Raw genomic sequence first — 17340 nt, forward strand, 5'->3', positions numbered from 1 at the left:
AATCTGGCTTGTTGTGGTTTCCAGTTCAGTTTTTGTCTGCACATTTCTGCTTACATTTTGTCTATTTATTCTGTATTTGGTGAGGATCTATCTGAACTCTGTATGTGTGAAGGAGGTGAGGTATTCTGCTACTGTGTTAGTTTTTGTGTGGTGGTCTATATCAGTCTGACTTGTTCTGTTTCCTAATAGGATGTGTATTGGTGTTTTAGGGCCTGGAATAATATTTGGAGTGTTACATTTTCATGGGTAGGGTTATATAAGAACATAAGATATGCCATACTGGGTCAGATCAAGAATCCATCAAGCCCAGCATCCTATGTCCAAAAGTGGCAAATCCAAGTCACAAGTGCGTGGCAAGTACCCAAACATTAAATAGCTCCCAAGCTACTATTCCTTATTGATTACTTGCAGTTTATGGGCTTCTCCTCTAGTAATTTATGCAAACTTTTTAAAAACCGAGTTACACTAACTTCCCTCTGGCAATGAATTCCAGAGCTTAAGTATGCATTTAGCGAAAAATAATTTTCTCTGATTTGTTTTAAATGAGCTACTGGCTAACTTCATAGTGTGCACCCTAGTCCTTCTATTATCTGAGAGAGTAAATAAGCAATTTACATTTACTCATTCAAGTCCTTTCATGATTTTGTAGACCTCTATCATAGCTCCCCTCAGTCGTCTCTTCTCCAAGCTGAGCAGCCCTAACCTCTTTAGCCTTTCCTCGTAGGGGAGCTGTTCCATGCTCCTTATCATTTTGGTTGCCCTTCTCTGCACTTTCTCCATCGCAGCTATATATTTTTAGAGATGCGTCAACCAGAATTTTACACAGTATTCAAGGTGTGGTCTCACCATGGAGCGATACAGAGGCATTATGACCTCCACTGTTTTATTTGCCATTCCTTCCTAATATTCTGTTTGCTTTTTTAACCACCACAGCACACTGAGCCGACGATTTCTTCCTGTTTGAATTCTAGCAATAGTGTTGTATTGGCATGGGAGGTTTAGTATACTGTAATTGTAATTCATTTTATTTATGGCTTTCTGAGGGTCAAGCGCCAAACCCAACACACTTTACAGTAGGTCTGATATCATTTTGGTTCCAAGTGCCTTTAGCAGGGTTTTCTTGGCACCATAGCAGTGCATGTAAATATTATATATATGATGTTGTAAGTTATAATTTTACCTCAGAAGATTGTACTTTGCATGTCATTTTTCATATAAAATCTGATATTATAAATGCATGATTATTAATTGTGTGCGCTAAGGGTGAACCCACAAGGCTGTAAGATTCACTTAGGGTGCCTAATATCCTGCATCGACTCTGAAAGAGTTCACAACACACAAGCCCTCATCATTTACCCATCTCCCACTTCCCCAGGGGGCAAGTGCTATGGCGACATATCTAGGTGAGTTTGGAAATTGTTTTTAAGCAGGCAAGTGATGCCCAAACAATTAGAAATGTTTTTGTATCTGTAAGTCACATTTTCTTGGTCTCTGATTACATCTCTTGTTATTTAATAATCTTCTCTCTTCATACAGAATAGTCTCTTAAAACTGACACGGCTATTAGAAATGCTGTTTTTTCTCAGAGGCAGGCCAACCCTGTCCACAGGAAGAAAGAAGACCCTGGTGGTTTTCTATCATCAAGTATTTTATTGGTTGGTCTGAGAATGAATAATTATACTCTATGATTTATATGGAAAATGTATGTAAGAAGAATGACTAACTATAAGCATAAAATGGCAATGGGAGTGGAGCTGAGGGTGGAATTGGTGTTGAGCTAGGGTGGAGCTTTGTTGCCTTCCCAACCAAAAATGCATTCCACTGCTCCGGGGTATGGCATTAGAATCCAATCCAATCAGAATTTGTTACTGAAAAATAATCTTGTGCTGACCTTTGAAATTTGCTTTTTTTAAGGATATAGAGGAAAAGGTTAAGCAGTTTCTGGACACTAACCCAGTCATGTCTGAATTTCAACATCAATTGAGTTATTTTTCTGTAAGTATTTAAAATAAAAGGAATAAAGATCTAATACAAGAAAGGAAAGGCTCTATTAAAAGTAATTGTATTGTATTTGGTTCTTAGCAGTTGGAAGTGGAAATTAATGACTTGTCGGGCCATTGCATAGTGGGATCAGTGGATTTTACTACACAGTCGCTGAAAATGGCTCTTGTTCAGGAGTGTCGCCTATGGCAGCGAGTGTTCGGGTCGGCACTGAACAAAAAAGCCGCCACAGATATGGATGAAATTTACACCTTCATTGAGAATCTTAGCAAGCGTCTGAGCCGACCAATTGATGATCTTGATGACGTGCGAGGAGCCATGGACGCCCTGAAGGAAATCAGAGATGCTGAAATTAGACTTGATATGACAATTGGGCCCATTGAGGAATCTTATGCCCTCCTTCTTAAACATGAACTGCTTTTTCAAGATGGAAATGCAGAAAAAGTTGATGGATTGGCTTATGCATGGAAAAACCTGAATGCACAGGTAATTATGCTAATTTAGTCACTTCTATCAATGTTTTTGTGTAGACTATGATTGTAGGATTAATATATTAAAATATTTATTTTAAACTTAGTTAAATCTGATTTATCTGGGCCACATATGAACCAAAATAAAGCAAAAAAATGTATAAGCCTGAAACTCAGATTGCTTCTGTAATTTCATTTAATTATTTGTTACACTTTATTAACCACTTTTTTTGAAGGGATTCACTCAAAGCGGTGTACAACAAGTTAACAAATTGACCACTGGTATCTCCCCAGGACAGGAAGCTGGTCCATTGGTCTTACATTAGGGTAAAGATAGATACTACACATAGGAAGTTCTGGTTTTTAGGATTGGAAGAAAGCACATGTGAGAGAAAAAGTGTGGTATGTCACATGTGTACAGAGTACAAAAGTTTAAGCAAATTAAGTTGGTATAGAAATAAGTCAACATATACAGTACATTGAGGCATAGTTTGTAGGTTTGCATGCTTAGCAAAGGCATAGTGGAGTAAAGAACATGGTGTATGGCTCAACTTTCAATTGTATTGTCCCTTATTTTGAAGCAGTAGGGTCAATATTTAAAGTGGTTTGTCTGATTAAATTCGGACTTAGCCAGACAAACTGCAGGATTTAAAAACCTCTCCAGTTTGATTGCCCCTGATTGCCCCCTTGATTGCCCCTGATTGCCCCTGATTGCCCCTTGATTGCCCCTTGATTGCCCCTGATTGCCCCCTTGATTGCCCCTGATTGCCCCTTGATTGCCCCCATAGCTGGATAAAAATATATCCGGCTATGTCAGGGATGTTTTGGGGCAGTGTTATACACCTAAGTTAGCCGAATATTGCCAATTTTCAGTGTTATCCAGCCAACGTAGGTAGATAACTTTAGGACTGCTGGAGACAAACTTATCCGGCTAACCTTTAGGTAGCTGCAATTAATCAATCAGCTGTACGCCCACTTCGCTAAATATCCTAAGTTATCTGGCTAACTTAGGCCTGGATTCATCATTCATCGCTGAATGATAAATCCAGCAAAAACGGGGGGCAGTGGGGGCGGGCCTGCGAAAGCCCGCAGCCTTCACACCACCGCGGTGTCTTCGCTGCCGGCTTTCACACCGAATATCAGCAATTTTCATATCGGCGCAACTGCCGACGATAACGTTGGTAATGTTATTGCCGGCAGCAAAGACACCGCCGACTCCTCCCTCTCCCCGCCCCAACTCCTCCCCTCCCCCTAATTTCCATTATATTGCATGCGAAAAGGCCTTATTGCGTGCATTAGGGCCCTAATGCCCGCGATAAAGGTTTAGTGAATGACCCCCTTAGCCAGCTGCCTAGCAGCTGAAAATGAACATCAGTGCATTTTTATTCCAAGAATTTACTTTCCTGTAACCTTAGGAAGAAAACAAAGTCCACAGAAAATACTGTGCAATCAAACTGCAAAAAGCCATTTAGCACTTTTGCCAAAAGTATTAATTTAAGAATTGGCAAACTTTCTGTAGTACATCTGCACAAATTTTTACTTGCATGTTTTTTTGTTTCCATGCATCTTTTTCTTTGTCACAAGTTTCAGGAAATAGAATCTATGGACAAAAGATATGCTATTTTAAAATTGTGAAAACCAATGCTTGGACCTTACCCCAGCCACTTGGGTTTTCGGGATATCCCTATTGAATATGCAGGAAAAATATTTGCATTCAGAGGGAGGTAGTGCATGCAGATAAATCTCATGCATATGCATTATAGAGAGCCTGAAAAACTGACTGGCTGGGAGGGGCCCTAAGGACTCCACCAAATAAAGTTGAAACCCCCTCCCCACCAAACAGTTAAACCTCTTTTCACGCTCTCTTCCCAAATAGATAATCTCTTATGGGCAAGTTCTCTTCCCCTCTGGGCCTCCCAGTTTCTTTTGGGTGATGGAATCTTCTTCTCTGGTCCTCTGTCTTCTCTTCAAAGAACACTTGGTTGATTTGCTTGATCAGCCAGTATTCTAGGGATTTTCCCAGGTCAGGATGCCTCTTCTCTGAAACCTCCCAGGTACACACTTACCCTGGAGTATTCCCTTCTTTCATTGGGCCCTTTTGGACTCTGAATCTCCTTAGAACACTTCTTCCAACTCCCAGGACTTCTCACCTCCTGGAATCCTTTCCCTCAGTAGGCCTGACTAACTTGTCTCTCAAGTCCCAGCCACCTTTCCTGAGCAGGGACCAATTCTTCTCCTATACCATCCTTTTGGAAGGTGAGGGCCATTGGCACCACTCTATAAAGAGATGGCCCCCCCTAGCAGAACTCCAGACCATGGACTCCTTTCTCTGCCTCTCTTCCCTCCCAATGGGGAGTGATATGCCTCCCCAGCACTCTGACACTATATAGACATCACTACAGGCGCAGGATCTGGATGAGATATTTCTAAAAGACTCAGGGCACTCAGACAAGTCATTGTTAACATGTTTGCAAGGGGCAGAACTACCAATTAGGGGAACATTTGGAGACCCCCATCACATATATTTATTTACTAGTAAAAAGTGCCCAGCATTGCTTGTGTAGTCTGGTCTATAAAAGTACTTGTAGGGGTGCGTCTGGCTGTGTGTATCTCTGCCTGTGTCTGTGTATGTATGTCTCTGCCTGTGCATGAGCCTGTGTGTATATGGGAACCTGTGTATATGTATGTATGTAGGGAGCCTGTGGTGTGTTTGTGTGGCCCTGTGTGTTTCTCTCTACCTGCGTGTGTGTCTATGTCTTTGCCTGTCTGGGTGTGCATGTGTCTGTGCCTGCCTGTGTATGTATCTGTGTGTATGTGCGTTTCTGCCTGTGTGTGTGTGTGTCTGCCTGCACCTGCCTGTGCGTGTGTGCTTGTGTATGTATGTGTGTGTGTGGGAGCCTGTGACCAAATATAGACACAACTGTGTGACTGACTGACTGACTGACCTTTTATATATCTAGATTTGTATTTTTGTCTTTCAGGTTGTGCAAACTCAGAACTTCCTATGTAAAGTACAGCCAACTATGAAAACAGACTTATTGTCTGGTGTTAAAAAGTTCCAGGTTGATGCAGTGGATTTTTACAAGGACTATGACACAACGTGAGTATATCATCATACCATAGTGGTGACTCTTCAGTTGCTTGAATCTTCTATTCTCAAATGGCCTGGGTATAATGGTTGACTCAGAGTTTTCTGATTGTAATCAGCCGGTGTCTAGTTGTTAGCTGTGCTCCTTGGGGAGATGAATAAGGGATGAAAGAAGCAGAGAGCTAGTTTTCTAATAGTGTAACATCAGAGACAACTACTGAGATCAAGTTTACTCTGCTTAATCTAAAAACAAAACTCCAGCACACAAGCATGAATTGGGGAAAATTCTGCCTAGAAATGGCAACAAGAAGCCAAAAATGCAAGAAAGGTTTAAATGTGCATAATTTGTTTGTTAAAATAACTTGTTTTGATTAGTGTAGATATGAAAAACAATATATATGAAAAACAATATATATATATAAATCAAAAATAAGGGCAATGTATATGTTTTACTTGTGCTTTCTCATATTGCATACAAAAAATCTCCCAATTATAAATAATTGGGGAAAAAGAAGAAAAAAAGCACTTATTGCTTATAGGTAAACCGTACCAAAAATCTAGTCTTGTATTAAAATCAATTTATTTATTTAGAACCGGAAGTTACTACCCTAGGCAACTTGCTAGGCAGACTGGATGGACCCCTTGCTAGTCTATTTATTTATTTATTTATTTATTTATTTATTTATTTATTTATTTATAATTGATTTTAATACGACTAGATTTTTGGTATGGTTTACCTATAAGCAATAAGTGCTTTTTTTCTTCTTTTTCCCCAATTATTTTTAATTGGGAGATTTTTTGTATGTATGTATATATATATATATATATATATATTAGGGATGTGAATCGTTTTAGGACGATTAAAATTATCGTCCGATAATTTTAATATCGTCTTAAACCGTTATGGAACACAATACAATAGAGATTCTAACGATTTATCGTTATAAATCGTTAGAATCGTGAGCCGGCACACTAAAACCCCCTAAAACCCCCCCCCGACCCTTTAAATTAAATCCCCCACCCTCCCGAACCCCCCCCCCAAATAACTTAAATAACCTGCGGGTCCAGCGGCGGTCCGGAACGGCAGCGGTCTGGAACGGGCTCCTGCTCCTGAATCTTGTCGTCTTCAGCCGGCGCCATTTTCCAAAATGGCGCCGAAAAATGGCGGCGGCCATAGACGAAAAAGATTGGACGGCAGGAGGTCCTTCCGGACCCCCGCTGGACTTTTGGCAAGTCTCGTGGGGGTCAGGAGGCCCCCCACAAGCTGGCCAAAAGTTCCTGGAGGTCCAGCGGGGGTCAGGGAGCGATTTCCCGCCGCGAATCGTTTTCGTACGGAAAATGGCGCCGGCAGGAGATCGACTGCAGGAGGTCGTTCAGCGAGGCGCCGGAACCCTCGCTGAACGACCTCCTGCAGTCGATCTCCTGCCGGCGCCATTTTCCGTACGAAAACGATTCGCGGCGGGAAATCGCTCCCTGACCCCCGCTGGACCTCCAGGAACTTTTGGCCAGCTTGTGGGGGGCCTCCTCACCCCCACGAGACTTGCCAAAAGTCCAGCAGGGGTCCGGAAGGACCTCCTGCCGTCCAATCTTTTTCGTCTATGGCCGCCGCCATTTTTCGGCGCCATTTTGGAAAATGGCGCCGGCTGAAGACGACAAGATTCAGGAGCAGGAGCCCGTTCCGGACCGCTGCCGTTCCGGACCGCCGCTGGACCCGCAGGTTATTTAAGTTATTTGGGGGGGGGGGGATTTAATTTAAAGGGTCGGGGGTGGGTTTTAGGGGGTTTTAATGTGCCGGTTTTTCGATTTTTCGATTTTTCGATTTTTAACGATTTTTAACGATTTTTCACGATATTTTACCCCCCCAAACGGCAACAATACGATTCCCTCCCCCTCCCAGCCGAAATCGATCGTTAAGACGATCGAGGACACGATTCACATCCCTAATATATATATATATGAGATAAGCTTTTTACTATCCGTCTGTTGCAGGGTACTGCTGGGGGTGTACATGTGCATATCAGTATACACGCGCTCTCTACCAGCCACTAATCACAAAATTATAAATTAAAAAAAAATCCCTTCGGGTCCAGGTTACATAGTAACATAGTAAATGATGGCAGAAAAAGACCCAAGGGGTCCATCCAGTCTGCCTAGCAAGTTGCCTAGGGTAGTAACTTCCGGTTACTCCCATGCCTTCTGTTAAGGGTTCCACTTCCTCTCCCTAGCCACAAAATCTGCTTCAGTCAAGGTCTCCCCCAACCTTCAGGACAACCCCCCCCTACCTCCCTCACTTTCCTCCACCTTAGCTTTTATGCCACCGTGGTGGATACGTAGGGCTTCTGGGGGCAGGAGCCATTCCCCATCACTCCTGCCTCACTTCTTCAGGTTTGCAAACTGGGTGCTGGTCAACCCAAGGGCTGGTGCTATTCTGTTTAATGGCAGAATTTTCCAGATAGCATAATGGAACTGGTATCAGGCACCAACAGCCATCCACTACCATACAACATTATCAGCGCTGCAATTCGGGTTGACTGGCCACCATTTTGCAAAGCCAGAGGAGTGGGGCAGGAACATTAAGGGTAACTTCCACCTCTTGTAGCCTTGTATACCCACAATGGGGTAAATGCTAAGGTGGGGGGATGTCAGTGAGGACATGGAGCCAGGGGGTGCCTTGGCTGATTCAGTTTTAGTGGGGAGGGAGAGATTGTACTTTTGTTTCCTTGGGTTTTTTGTTTTTTTTTTGTTCTTGGTGTTTCTTTCATTTTGGGTAATGCTGGGGGCTGGGGGTTCAGACTGTGCTGGTTTCGGACTGGGGAGGGGGGAATCAGGATTGTGCTGGGGTCGGCCAGGGAGGGGTGTCAGAGAGTGCTGGGACTGGGGTGCAGCTGGTGAGGGAGATCAGAATATGCTGGGGATGAGCGGAGGACAAGCCGAGGAGAAGGCAAGGAAGTGCTGGGGTAGGGCTGAAGAGAGTGAAAGAGACTGCTCGGGTCAAACTGGGGAGAAAGACTGAGGTGAATAGGGGCCTCTGTGGAATTTCAACTGATTTCAGCTAGTTTCATAATTGATTTTCCTAAATGTTTTCAGAAAATTAACAAATATCCACCCATTTCTTAGGCATTATACTTTCATTTTATATTTGCACAGATGAACTGCTTACATTTTGAATATGATTTGCACCACTTTAAGCCCTCTGTCTTTTTTCTGATGTGAACAATGCTATGTCACTTACCTTTACTTATTATTAGAACATAAGAACTTAAGAACATGCCATATTGGGTCAGACCAAGGTTCCATCAAACCCAGTATCCTGTTTCCAACAGTGGCCAATCCAGGCTACAAGTACCTGGAAAGTACCCAAAAACTAAGTATATCCCACGCTACTGATGCTAGTAATAGCAGTGGCTATTTTCTAAGTCAACTTGATTAATAGCAGCTACACTAACTGCACTAATCACATCCCCTGGCAAGAAATTCCAGTGCTTAATTGTGCATTGAGTGAAAAAGAACTTTCTCCAATTAGTTTTAAATGTGCTGCATGCTAACTTCACAGAGTGCCCCCTAGTCCTTCTATTATCCGAAAGAGTAAATAACCGATTCACATTTACCCATTCTAGACCTCTCATGACTTTAAACACCTCTATCATATCCCCCCTCAGCCGCTCTTCTCCAAGCTGAACAGTCCTAACCTCTTTCCTCATAGGGGAGCTGTTCCATCCCCTTTATCTTTTTGGTCGCCCTTCACTGTACCTTCTCCATTGCAACTATATCTTTTTTGAGATGCAGTGACCAGAATTGTAGACACATTCAAGGTGTGGTCTCACCATGGAGCGATACAGAGGCATTATGACATTTTCCATTTTATTCACCATTCCCTTCCTATAATTCCTAACATTCCGTTTGCTTTTTTGACTGCCGCAGCACACTGAGCCGATGATTTCAATGTATTATCCACTATGACACCTAGATCTCTTTCCTGGGTGGCAGCTCCTAATATGGAACCTAACATCGTGTAACTATAACATGGGTTATTTTTCCCTATAAAAACATAAGAACATAAGATCATGCCTTATCCCAGGACAAGCAGGATGATAGTCCTCACATATGGGTGACGTCACTGGACGGAGCCTTATCATGGAAAACTTTCTGTCAAAGTTTCTAGAAACATTTGACTGGCACACTGAGCCCACTGAGCATGCCTAGCATGCCATGATCCCTCTAGCCACAGGGGTCTCCCTTCAGTCTTCGTTTTTCCGCGCTGCAGTTAGCATCGTGGTTAAGGAGCCCTGTGTGAGTTTTCTCACACAATATTCTCAGAGAAAAAGTTTAAAAATTTCTCAATTCATCCCTTTCATAGGGGTCTCCCTGTCTCCACCAGCCGGTGAGTACTTGTTTTTTCCCGGTCGATTCCGGTTAAACAGAATTTTTCTGTCAGAAGGTTGTCGACGGCTGTCCGGCCATCATAATGGCTACGGGTTTAAAAACATGCCCGAACTGCCCTCGCACTATGTCTATCACCGACCCGCATGTCGATTGTGTGCTGTGCTTGGGCGAATCTCATAATGTTTCCTCCTGTCCACAATGCGCTGAAATGACGGCCAAAGGCAGGCAAGCCCATCAGGAAAAGATAGAACATTTCTTCCATATCCAACTAATACCATCGATGTCGACATCGACTCATTCGTCTCCGGCTGGAGCAGCTAAAAAGTTAGTCATCTGAAAACATCGCCCTGATGACCGATTATCACCGACTCCATCCCGGTCATTGGTAAAATCTACATCGGTGCTTGAGAAGAAAAGCATCGAACATCAGGAGAAGCATCACCATCGTCATCGACAGACGTCGACACCCAATGTCCCATCGATTCCGGGAACTCTGTTGATGCCAGTGGAACCATCGCCGAAAAAGTCTCAAGTGGAAGAGCCATCGATACCCTTGATGCCTCTCACTCCAAGGCGTTCCCCACCGGTAACGGTGCCAGGTACCGAGCCATCACAGGGACCTGTGGAAGAGCCGGTTTCACCTTCTCTGCTACCCCCTATAGCTGCTCTGAACTCACCAGCTATGGGAGGAACTGAACTGTTTCATCCGCCAGGCAGTCAAAGAAGCTCTCCGAGACCTTCAACTGTTGGTGCCGCTGCCTGCATCAAAGCCATCTCAGCCACCGATGCTGTGCCGATGCCTTTACCAATGCCGATGCCACTGCCGATGCCAGCACCTGACCTTTCAGTCTTCACTCCAGTACTATTGAAGCTCAATGCCCTCATCGGTGATCTCCCGATACAACCAGCAGCACTGAAAATGCCAATTCCCTTGAGTGAAGTCAATGCCTCCAGAGCTTCTCCAATGCCTGAACCCGTTCTAGGGCCATCTGGAATTTCTCAACAGAGTATTCTGGTGTCTCCAGCGATGCCTTTTTCTCCTCCATCGATGCCGTCGATGCCTTTGTTCATACCTCACTCTACTCCTCCACGACACCCTTCATCAGATACCTGGGAGGAGGGAGACACCGATTTCTCATCAGAAGACATACTGTCTGAGCCATCCCCACCTGAAGAAAGGAGGAAATCGCCACCAGAGGACTTTTCCTTTTCAAATTTGTAAAGGAGATGGCTGACACCATTCCTTTTCAGCTAGTGGCAGAAGAGGACACCAGGCAAAAGCCCCTAGAGGTTTTGCAATTTGTAGATCCTCCGAAAGAAGTTTTAGCAATACCTGTCCATGAAGTCCTGGTTGACCTACAACATAGGCTGTGGGAGCATCCCTGTTCAATCCCACCAGTGAATAAGAAGATGGATGCCTCCTACCTGATACAATATATCCCAGGTTACCAAAAGGCCCAACTCCCACACCTATCGGTGGTGGTAGAATCCGCCCAAAAGAAGTCAAAGAGGATATGTCCACACTCCTCCTGGCAAGGAACAAAAGTTCTTAGATACTCTTGACAGGAAGGTTTTTGTAGGTTCAATGCTTGTCTCCAGGATAGCGTCATATCAACTATATATGACTCAGTATCAATGCAATCTCTGGAAGCAGATGCAACAACTATCTGAGTCCTTACCTCAACAAAATCAAGACTCAGTGAATAACATCATACACAAGGGCCTAGAAGCAGGCAAGCATGAAGTCCGCGCAGCCTATGATAGTTTTGAAACCTCGTCCAGGATGGCTGCAATAGGGATTAGTGCCCATAGGTGGGCCTGGCTGAAGGCCTCTGACCTCAGGCCTGAGGTTCAGGAAAAGTTAGCAGATCTGCCTTGTGCTGGTGACAACCTTTTTGGGGGCAAAGTTCAAGATGCAGTGGCACAGTTAAAAGAACACTCTGAAACTCTGCGCCAGCTCTCTGCTGTTCCAACAGAAGCACCATCTTCTGCACGTAGAACAGTAAGAAGGGAAACCAGAAAACCCTATTACCGACTACGGAGGTATTATCTACCAGCACCCCAGCCTAGGTAACCAAGGGCACCTAGGCCTCAACCTCTGCCTCAGATGGGCCCAGCATCAGGATATTGAGAACCCGCCAGAGGACAGCAGCCACTCTTCCAACCCAATCCCAGATCTACCAGTGGGAGGTCGGGTCTCTTTCTTTCAACCCAATTGGTCAAACATCACAACAGGTCAGTAGGTACTATCCATTATAACACACGGTTACCAACTGGATTTTCTCACAGTACCAAAAGACTCTCCACCAAAGTCTCTTTGGATACACAAAGATCATATCACTCTCCTGAACACAGAATTATCCACCATTGTGAGAGCCAGGGCCGTGGAACCAGTTCCCCGACCTCAGCAGGGCAGAGAATTCTACTCCCGTTATTTCCTTATTCCAAAGAAAACAGGAGGCTTACGTCCCACCTTAGACCTCCGCAATCTCAACAAATTTCTACAGAAAGAAAAATTCAGAATGGTCTCCTTAGGCACCATGCTTCCCCTTCAAGCAGGAGACTGGCTCTGTTCTCTGGATCTGCAAAACGCTTACGCCCATATTCCAATATTCCCTCCTCATCACAATTTTCTGCATTTCCTGGTGGGTCATCAGCATTTCCAATACAGGGTTCTGCCATTCGGACTTGCCTCAGCACCCCGAGTATTCACAAAGTGCCTAGTGGTAGCAGCAGCTCATTTGCACAAGGAAAGTGTACACATTTTTCTTTACCTGGATGACTGGCTCATCAGAAGCCAGTCAAAGCAAGGAGCTCTCACCTCTCTCAGGCTCACAATCAATCTGCTCCACTCATTGGGATTCCTAATCAACTACCAGAAATCCCACCTCATACCATCTCACCTACTGCAATTCATCAGAGCAGAGTTGATCACCATAATATCAAGAACCTTCCTCCTAGAGGACCATGCAGAGACACTCTCCTCATTAGCGAAATCTCTGCACTCAAAGAAACAGGCGACAGCATAACAGTTTCTAACTCTGCTCGGCCACATGGCCTCCACAGTTCATGTCACTCCTATGGCCAGATTAGCCATGAGAATAACCCAATGGACATTAAGATCACAGTGGATACAAGCCATTCAACCAATTTAAATAACCCACCAACTACGTTCATCTCTCCTCTGGTGGGCGAACAAGAACAACTTGCGCACAGGCCTACCCTTCCAACAACCAGTTCCGCAAGTAACTTTAACTACAGATGCATCCACCTTAGGTTGGGGAGCACACATAGGCAATCTCCAAACTCAAGGTACTTGGACAAAACTCAAAGCAACATTTCAAATCAATTTTCTGGAGCTTCGAGCTATATGTTATGCTCTACATGCATTCAAGGACTGCCTTTCACACAAGACTGTTCTTATATAGACAGACAACACGGTACCCATGTGGTACCTGAACAAACAGGGAGGTACGGGCTCGTATTTCCTTTGTCAAGAAGTCGCACAGATTTGGGATTGGGCCCTCACGCATTCCATGTTTCTATGGGCCACTTATCCAGCAGGCATCCACAACATAGTTGCAGATCACCTCAGTCGTCAGTTCCATCCCCACGAGTGGTCCCTGGATCCTTTGGTAATGAGCAGAATATTCCAACGCTGGGGCCAACCAACCATAGACCTCTTTGCATCTGAACTGAATTGCAAAGTGGACAAATTCTGCTCCCTATACAAGCGGACCAGCAAGTACACCAGGGACACCATTGCTCACCCCTGGAATTCAGGCCTTCTAAACACGTATCCCCCGATACCGCTAATAACCAAAACTCTAGTAAGGCTACAAAAGGACAAAGGGTTAATGATACTCATAGCCCCATATTGGCCTCGACAAGTGTGGTTTCCCATACTTCTCGACCTCTCGATCAGAGAGCCAATTCGCCTGGGTACAGCTCCCACTCTCATAACTCAGGATGAGGGCAGGTTGCGCCATCCCAACATTCAATCCCTATCTCTAACAGCCTGAATGTTGAAAGCTTGATCCTAAAACCACTCAATCTTTCAACTAATGTGTCTTAAGTGCTGGTAGCTTCACGTAAACCTTCCACATGAAAAACCTCTCGGTCTAAGTGGAAACGATTCACCACGTGGTGTGCACAGAAAAGTATTTACCCCTTTTCCAACCCCACATCATCTTTATTGGACTATCTCTGGCATCTTTCAGACTCTGGTCTCCAGACCACGTCAGTAAGGGTACATTTAAGTCCTATCTCAGCTTACCATCATACAATAGGGGATGCACCGATATCAGCACAACCCCTTGTCAGTAGGTTTATGAAAGGTTTAATTCACCTTAAACCCCCGTTACGGCCACCAGTCACAGAATGGGACCTTAATGTAGTACTAACAAGACTTATGCGTTCTCCCTTTGAACCCATGGATTCCTGCGATATTAAATTTCTTACATGGAAAGTTCTCTTCTTAGTAGCTATTACATCTGTTAGAAGGGTTAGTGAGTTACAAGCACTTGTCACATACTCACCCTATACAAGGTTCTTACATGACCGAGTGGTACTCCGTACTCACCCTAAATTCCTTCCCAAGGTGGTTACGGAATTCCACTTGAATCAGTCCATAGTCTTGCCCACATTCTTCCCAAGACCTCACTCTCACCAAGGTGAAAGGGATTTGCACTTGCATATTACCTAGACTTCACTGCAGTCCATAGGAAATCCACTCCTTTGTTTCTTTTGATAAAAACAAACCGGGTAATGCGGTTGGCAAGCAAAATCTCTCTAACTGGCTTGCAGATTGTATAGAGTTCTGCTATGACAAAGCAGGCCTTCCCCTCCAGGGACGAGTAAAGGCGCACTCAGTAAGAGCAATGTCAACCTCAGTAGCACACTATCATTCAGTACCAATAGCTGACATATGTAAAGCTGCAACATGGAGTTTTCTTCACACCTTTGCAGCTCATTATTGTTTGGACAAGGAAGGATGACAAGATTCAGCCTACGGACAATCTGTCTTAAAGAACTTGTTTCCAGCATAATCCCAACTCCTTCCGCATCCAACCTGCTGTGATTTCAGGCTGCCTCATTTTTTCCAACAGTACACCAGTTATTGTGCCGATTGCACAACTTGTTTGCTGTTGGTCCAATACAAGAATGACTCAGCCTGTAGCTTGCTAATCACCTATATGTGAAGACTATCATCCTGCTTGTCCTGGGATAAAGCAAAATTGCTTACCTGTAATAGGTGTTATCCCAGGACAGCAGGATGTAGTCCTTACGAAACCCACCCACCACCCCACGGAGTTGGGTCCGGTATGTTTTATTATTTTATGTTTGCTAACGCTTATTGCCTACACACGAGACTGAAGGGAGACCCCTGTGGCATGCTGTGCATCCTTAGTGTGCCAGTCAAAAGTTTCTAGACACTTTGACAGAAAGTTTTCCGTGATAGGGCTCCGTCCATTGACGTCACCCATATGTGAGGACAACATCCTGCTGTCCTGGGATAACATCTATTACAGGTAAGCAATTTTGCTATACTGGGTCAGACCAAGGATCCATCAAGCCCAGCATCCTATTTCCAACAGTGGCCAATCCAGGCCATAAGAACCTGGCAAGTACCCAAAAACTAAGTCTATTCCATACTACTGTTGCTAGTAATAGCAGTGGCTATTTTCTAAGTCAACTTAATTAATTACAGGTAATGGACTTCTCCTCCAAGAACTTATCCAATCCTTTTTTAAACACAGCTACACTAACTGCATCACTATATGCAGCACCTTGCACTTATCCAATTAAATTTCATCTGCCATTTGGATGCCCAATTTTACAGTCTCACATGGTCCTCCTGCAATTTATCACAATTCACTTGTGATTTAACTACTCTGAATAATTTTGTATCATCTGCAAATTTGATTACCTCACTCGTTATATTCCATTCCAGATCCTTTATAAATATATTGAAAAGCATGGGTCCCAGTACACATCCCTAAGGCTCTCCATTGCCCACCCCCTTCCACTGAGAAAATTGTCCATTTAAACCTACTCTGTTTCCTGTCTTTTAGCCAGTTTGTAATCCACGAAAGGACATCGCCACCTATCCCATGACTTTTTACTTTTCCTAGAAGCCTCTCATGAGGAACTTTGTCAAATGCCTTCTGAAAATCCAAATACATCTACCTGTTCACATTTATCTACATGTTTATTAACCCCTTCAAAAAAGTGAAGCAGATTTGTGAGGCAAGACTTGCCTTGGGTAAAACATGCTGACTTTGTTCCATTAAACCATGTCTTTCTATATGTTCTGTGATTTTGATCTTTAGAACATTTTCCACTGTTTTTCCAGGCACTGAAGTCAGGCTAACTAGTCTGCATTTTCCTGGATTGCCCCTGGAGCCCTTTTTAAATATTTTGCTTACATTAGCCACCCTCCAGTCCTAAGGTACAATGGTTGATTTTAAGAATAGGTTACAATTTTTTACTAATAGATCTGAAATTTTATTTTTGAGTTCCTTCAGAACCCTGGGGTGTATACCTTCTGGTCCAGGTGATTTATTATTCTTCAGTTTGTCAATCAGGCCTACCACATTTTCTAGGTTCACTGTGACTTGGTTCAGTCCATCTGAATCATTACCCATGAAAACCTTCTCCGGAATGGGTATCCCCCCCAACATCCTCTTCAGTAAACACCGAAGCAAATAAATCGTTTAATCTTTCCATGATGGCCTTATCTTCTCTAATGGCCCCTTTACCCCCTCGATCATATAATGGTCCAACTGACTCCCTCACATGCTTTCTGCTTTGTATATATTTTTTAAAGTTTTTACTTTGAGTTTTTGCCTCTACGGCCAACTTCTTTTCAAATTCTCTCTTAGCCTGTCTTATCAATATCTTACATTTAACTTGCCAACACTTTATCCTATTTTCTTCTGTTGAATCATTCTTCCAATTTTTGAATGAAGATCTTTTAGCTAAAATAGTCTCTTTCACCTCACTTTTTAACCATGCTGGTACTAGTTTTGCCTTCCAACTTTCTTAATGTGTGGAATACATCTGGAGTGTGCTTCTAGAATGATATTTTTTAACAATGTCCATGCCTCTTGTACACATTTTACCTTCATAACTGCTCCTTTCTAACTATTTTTCTAATTTTTTCAAAGTTTCCCATTTGAAAGTTTAGCACTAGAGCTGTGGATTTGCTTACTGTCCCCCTTCCAGTCATTAATTTGAATGTTTTCATATTATGATCACTATTGCCATGCGGCCCCACCACCATTACCTCTCACCAAGTCCTGTGCTCCACTGAGAATTAGATCTAAAATTGTTCCCTCTCTCATCGGTTCCTGAACCAATTGCTCCATAAAACTGTCATTTATTCTATCCAGGAAC

At 43.7% G+C, this 17340-nt stretch overlaps 1 protein-coding gene across 1 annotated transcript in view; it reads left to right on the forward strand.

Moving 5' to 3' along the window:
* The window catches only part of LOC115083294 (dynein heavy chain 5, axonemal-like), a 1259434-nt gene that overhangs the window by 304982 nt on the left and 937112 nt on the right, over nucleotides 1-17340 (forward strand). Inside the window, exons 21-22 of the mRNA XM_029587102.1 lie at nucleotides 2083-2487; nucleotides 5453-5571. Of these exons, the coding sequence (XP_029442962.1) occupies nucleotides 2083-2487; nucleotides 5453-5571 (524 nt within the window). The remainder of the gene's footprint in view (nucleotides 1-2082; nucleotides 2488-5452; nucleotides 5572-17340) is intronic.

This window comes from Rhinatrema bivittatum, chromosome 2 (assembly GCF_901001135.1).
Source record: "Rhinatrema bivittatum chromosome 2, aRhiBiv1.1, whole genome shotgun sequence".
In the NCBI taxonomy this organism is placed as follows: domain Eukaryota; kingdom Metazoa; phylum Chordata; class Amphibia; order Gymnophiona; family Rhinatrematidae; genus Rhinatrema; species Rhinatrema bivittatum.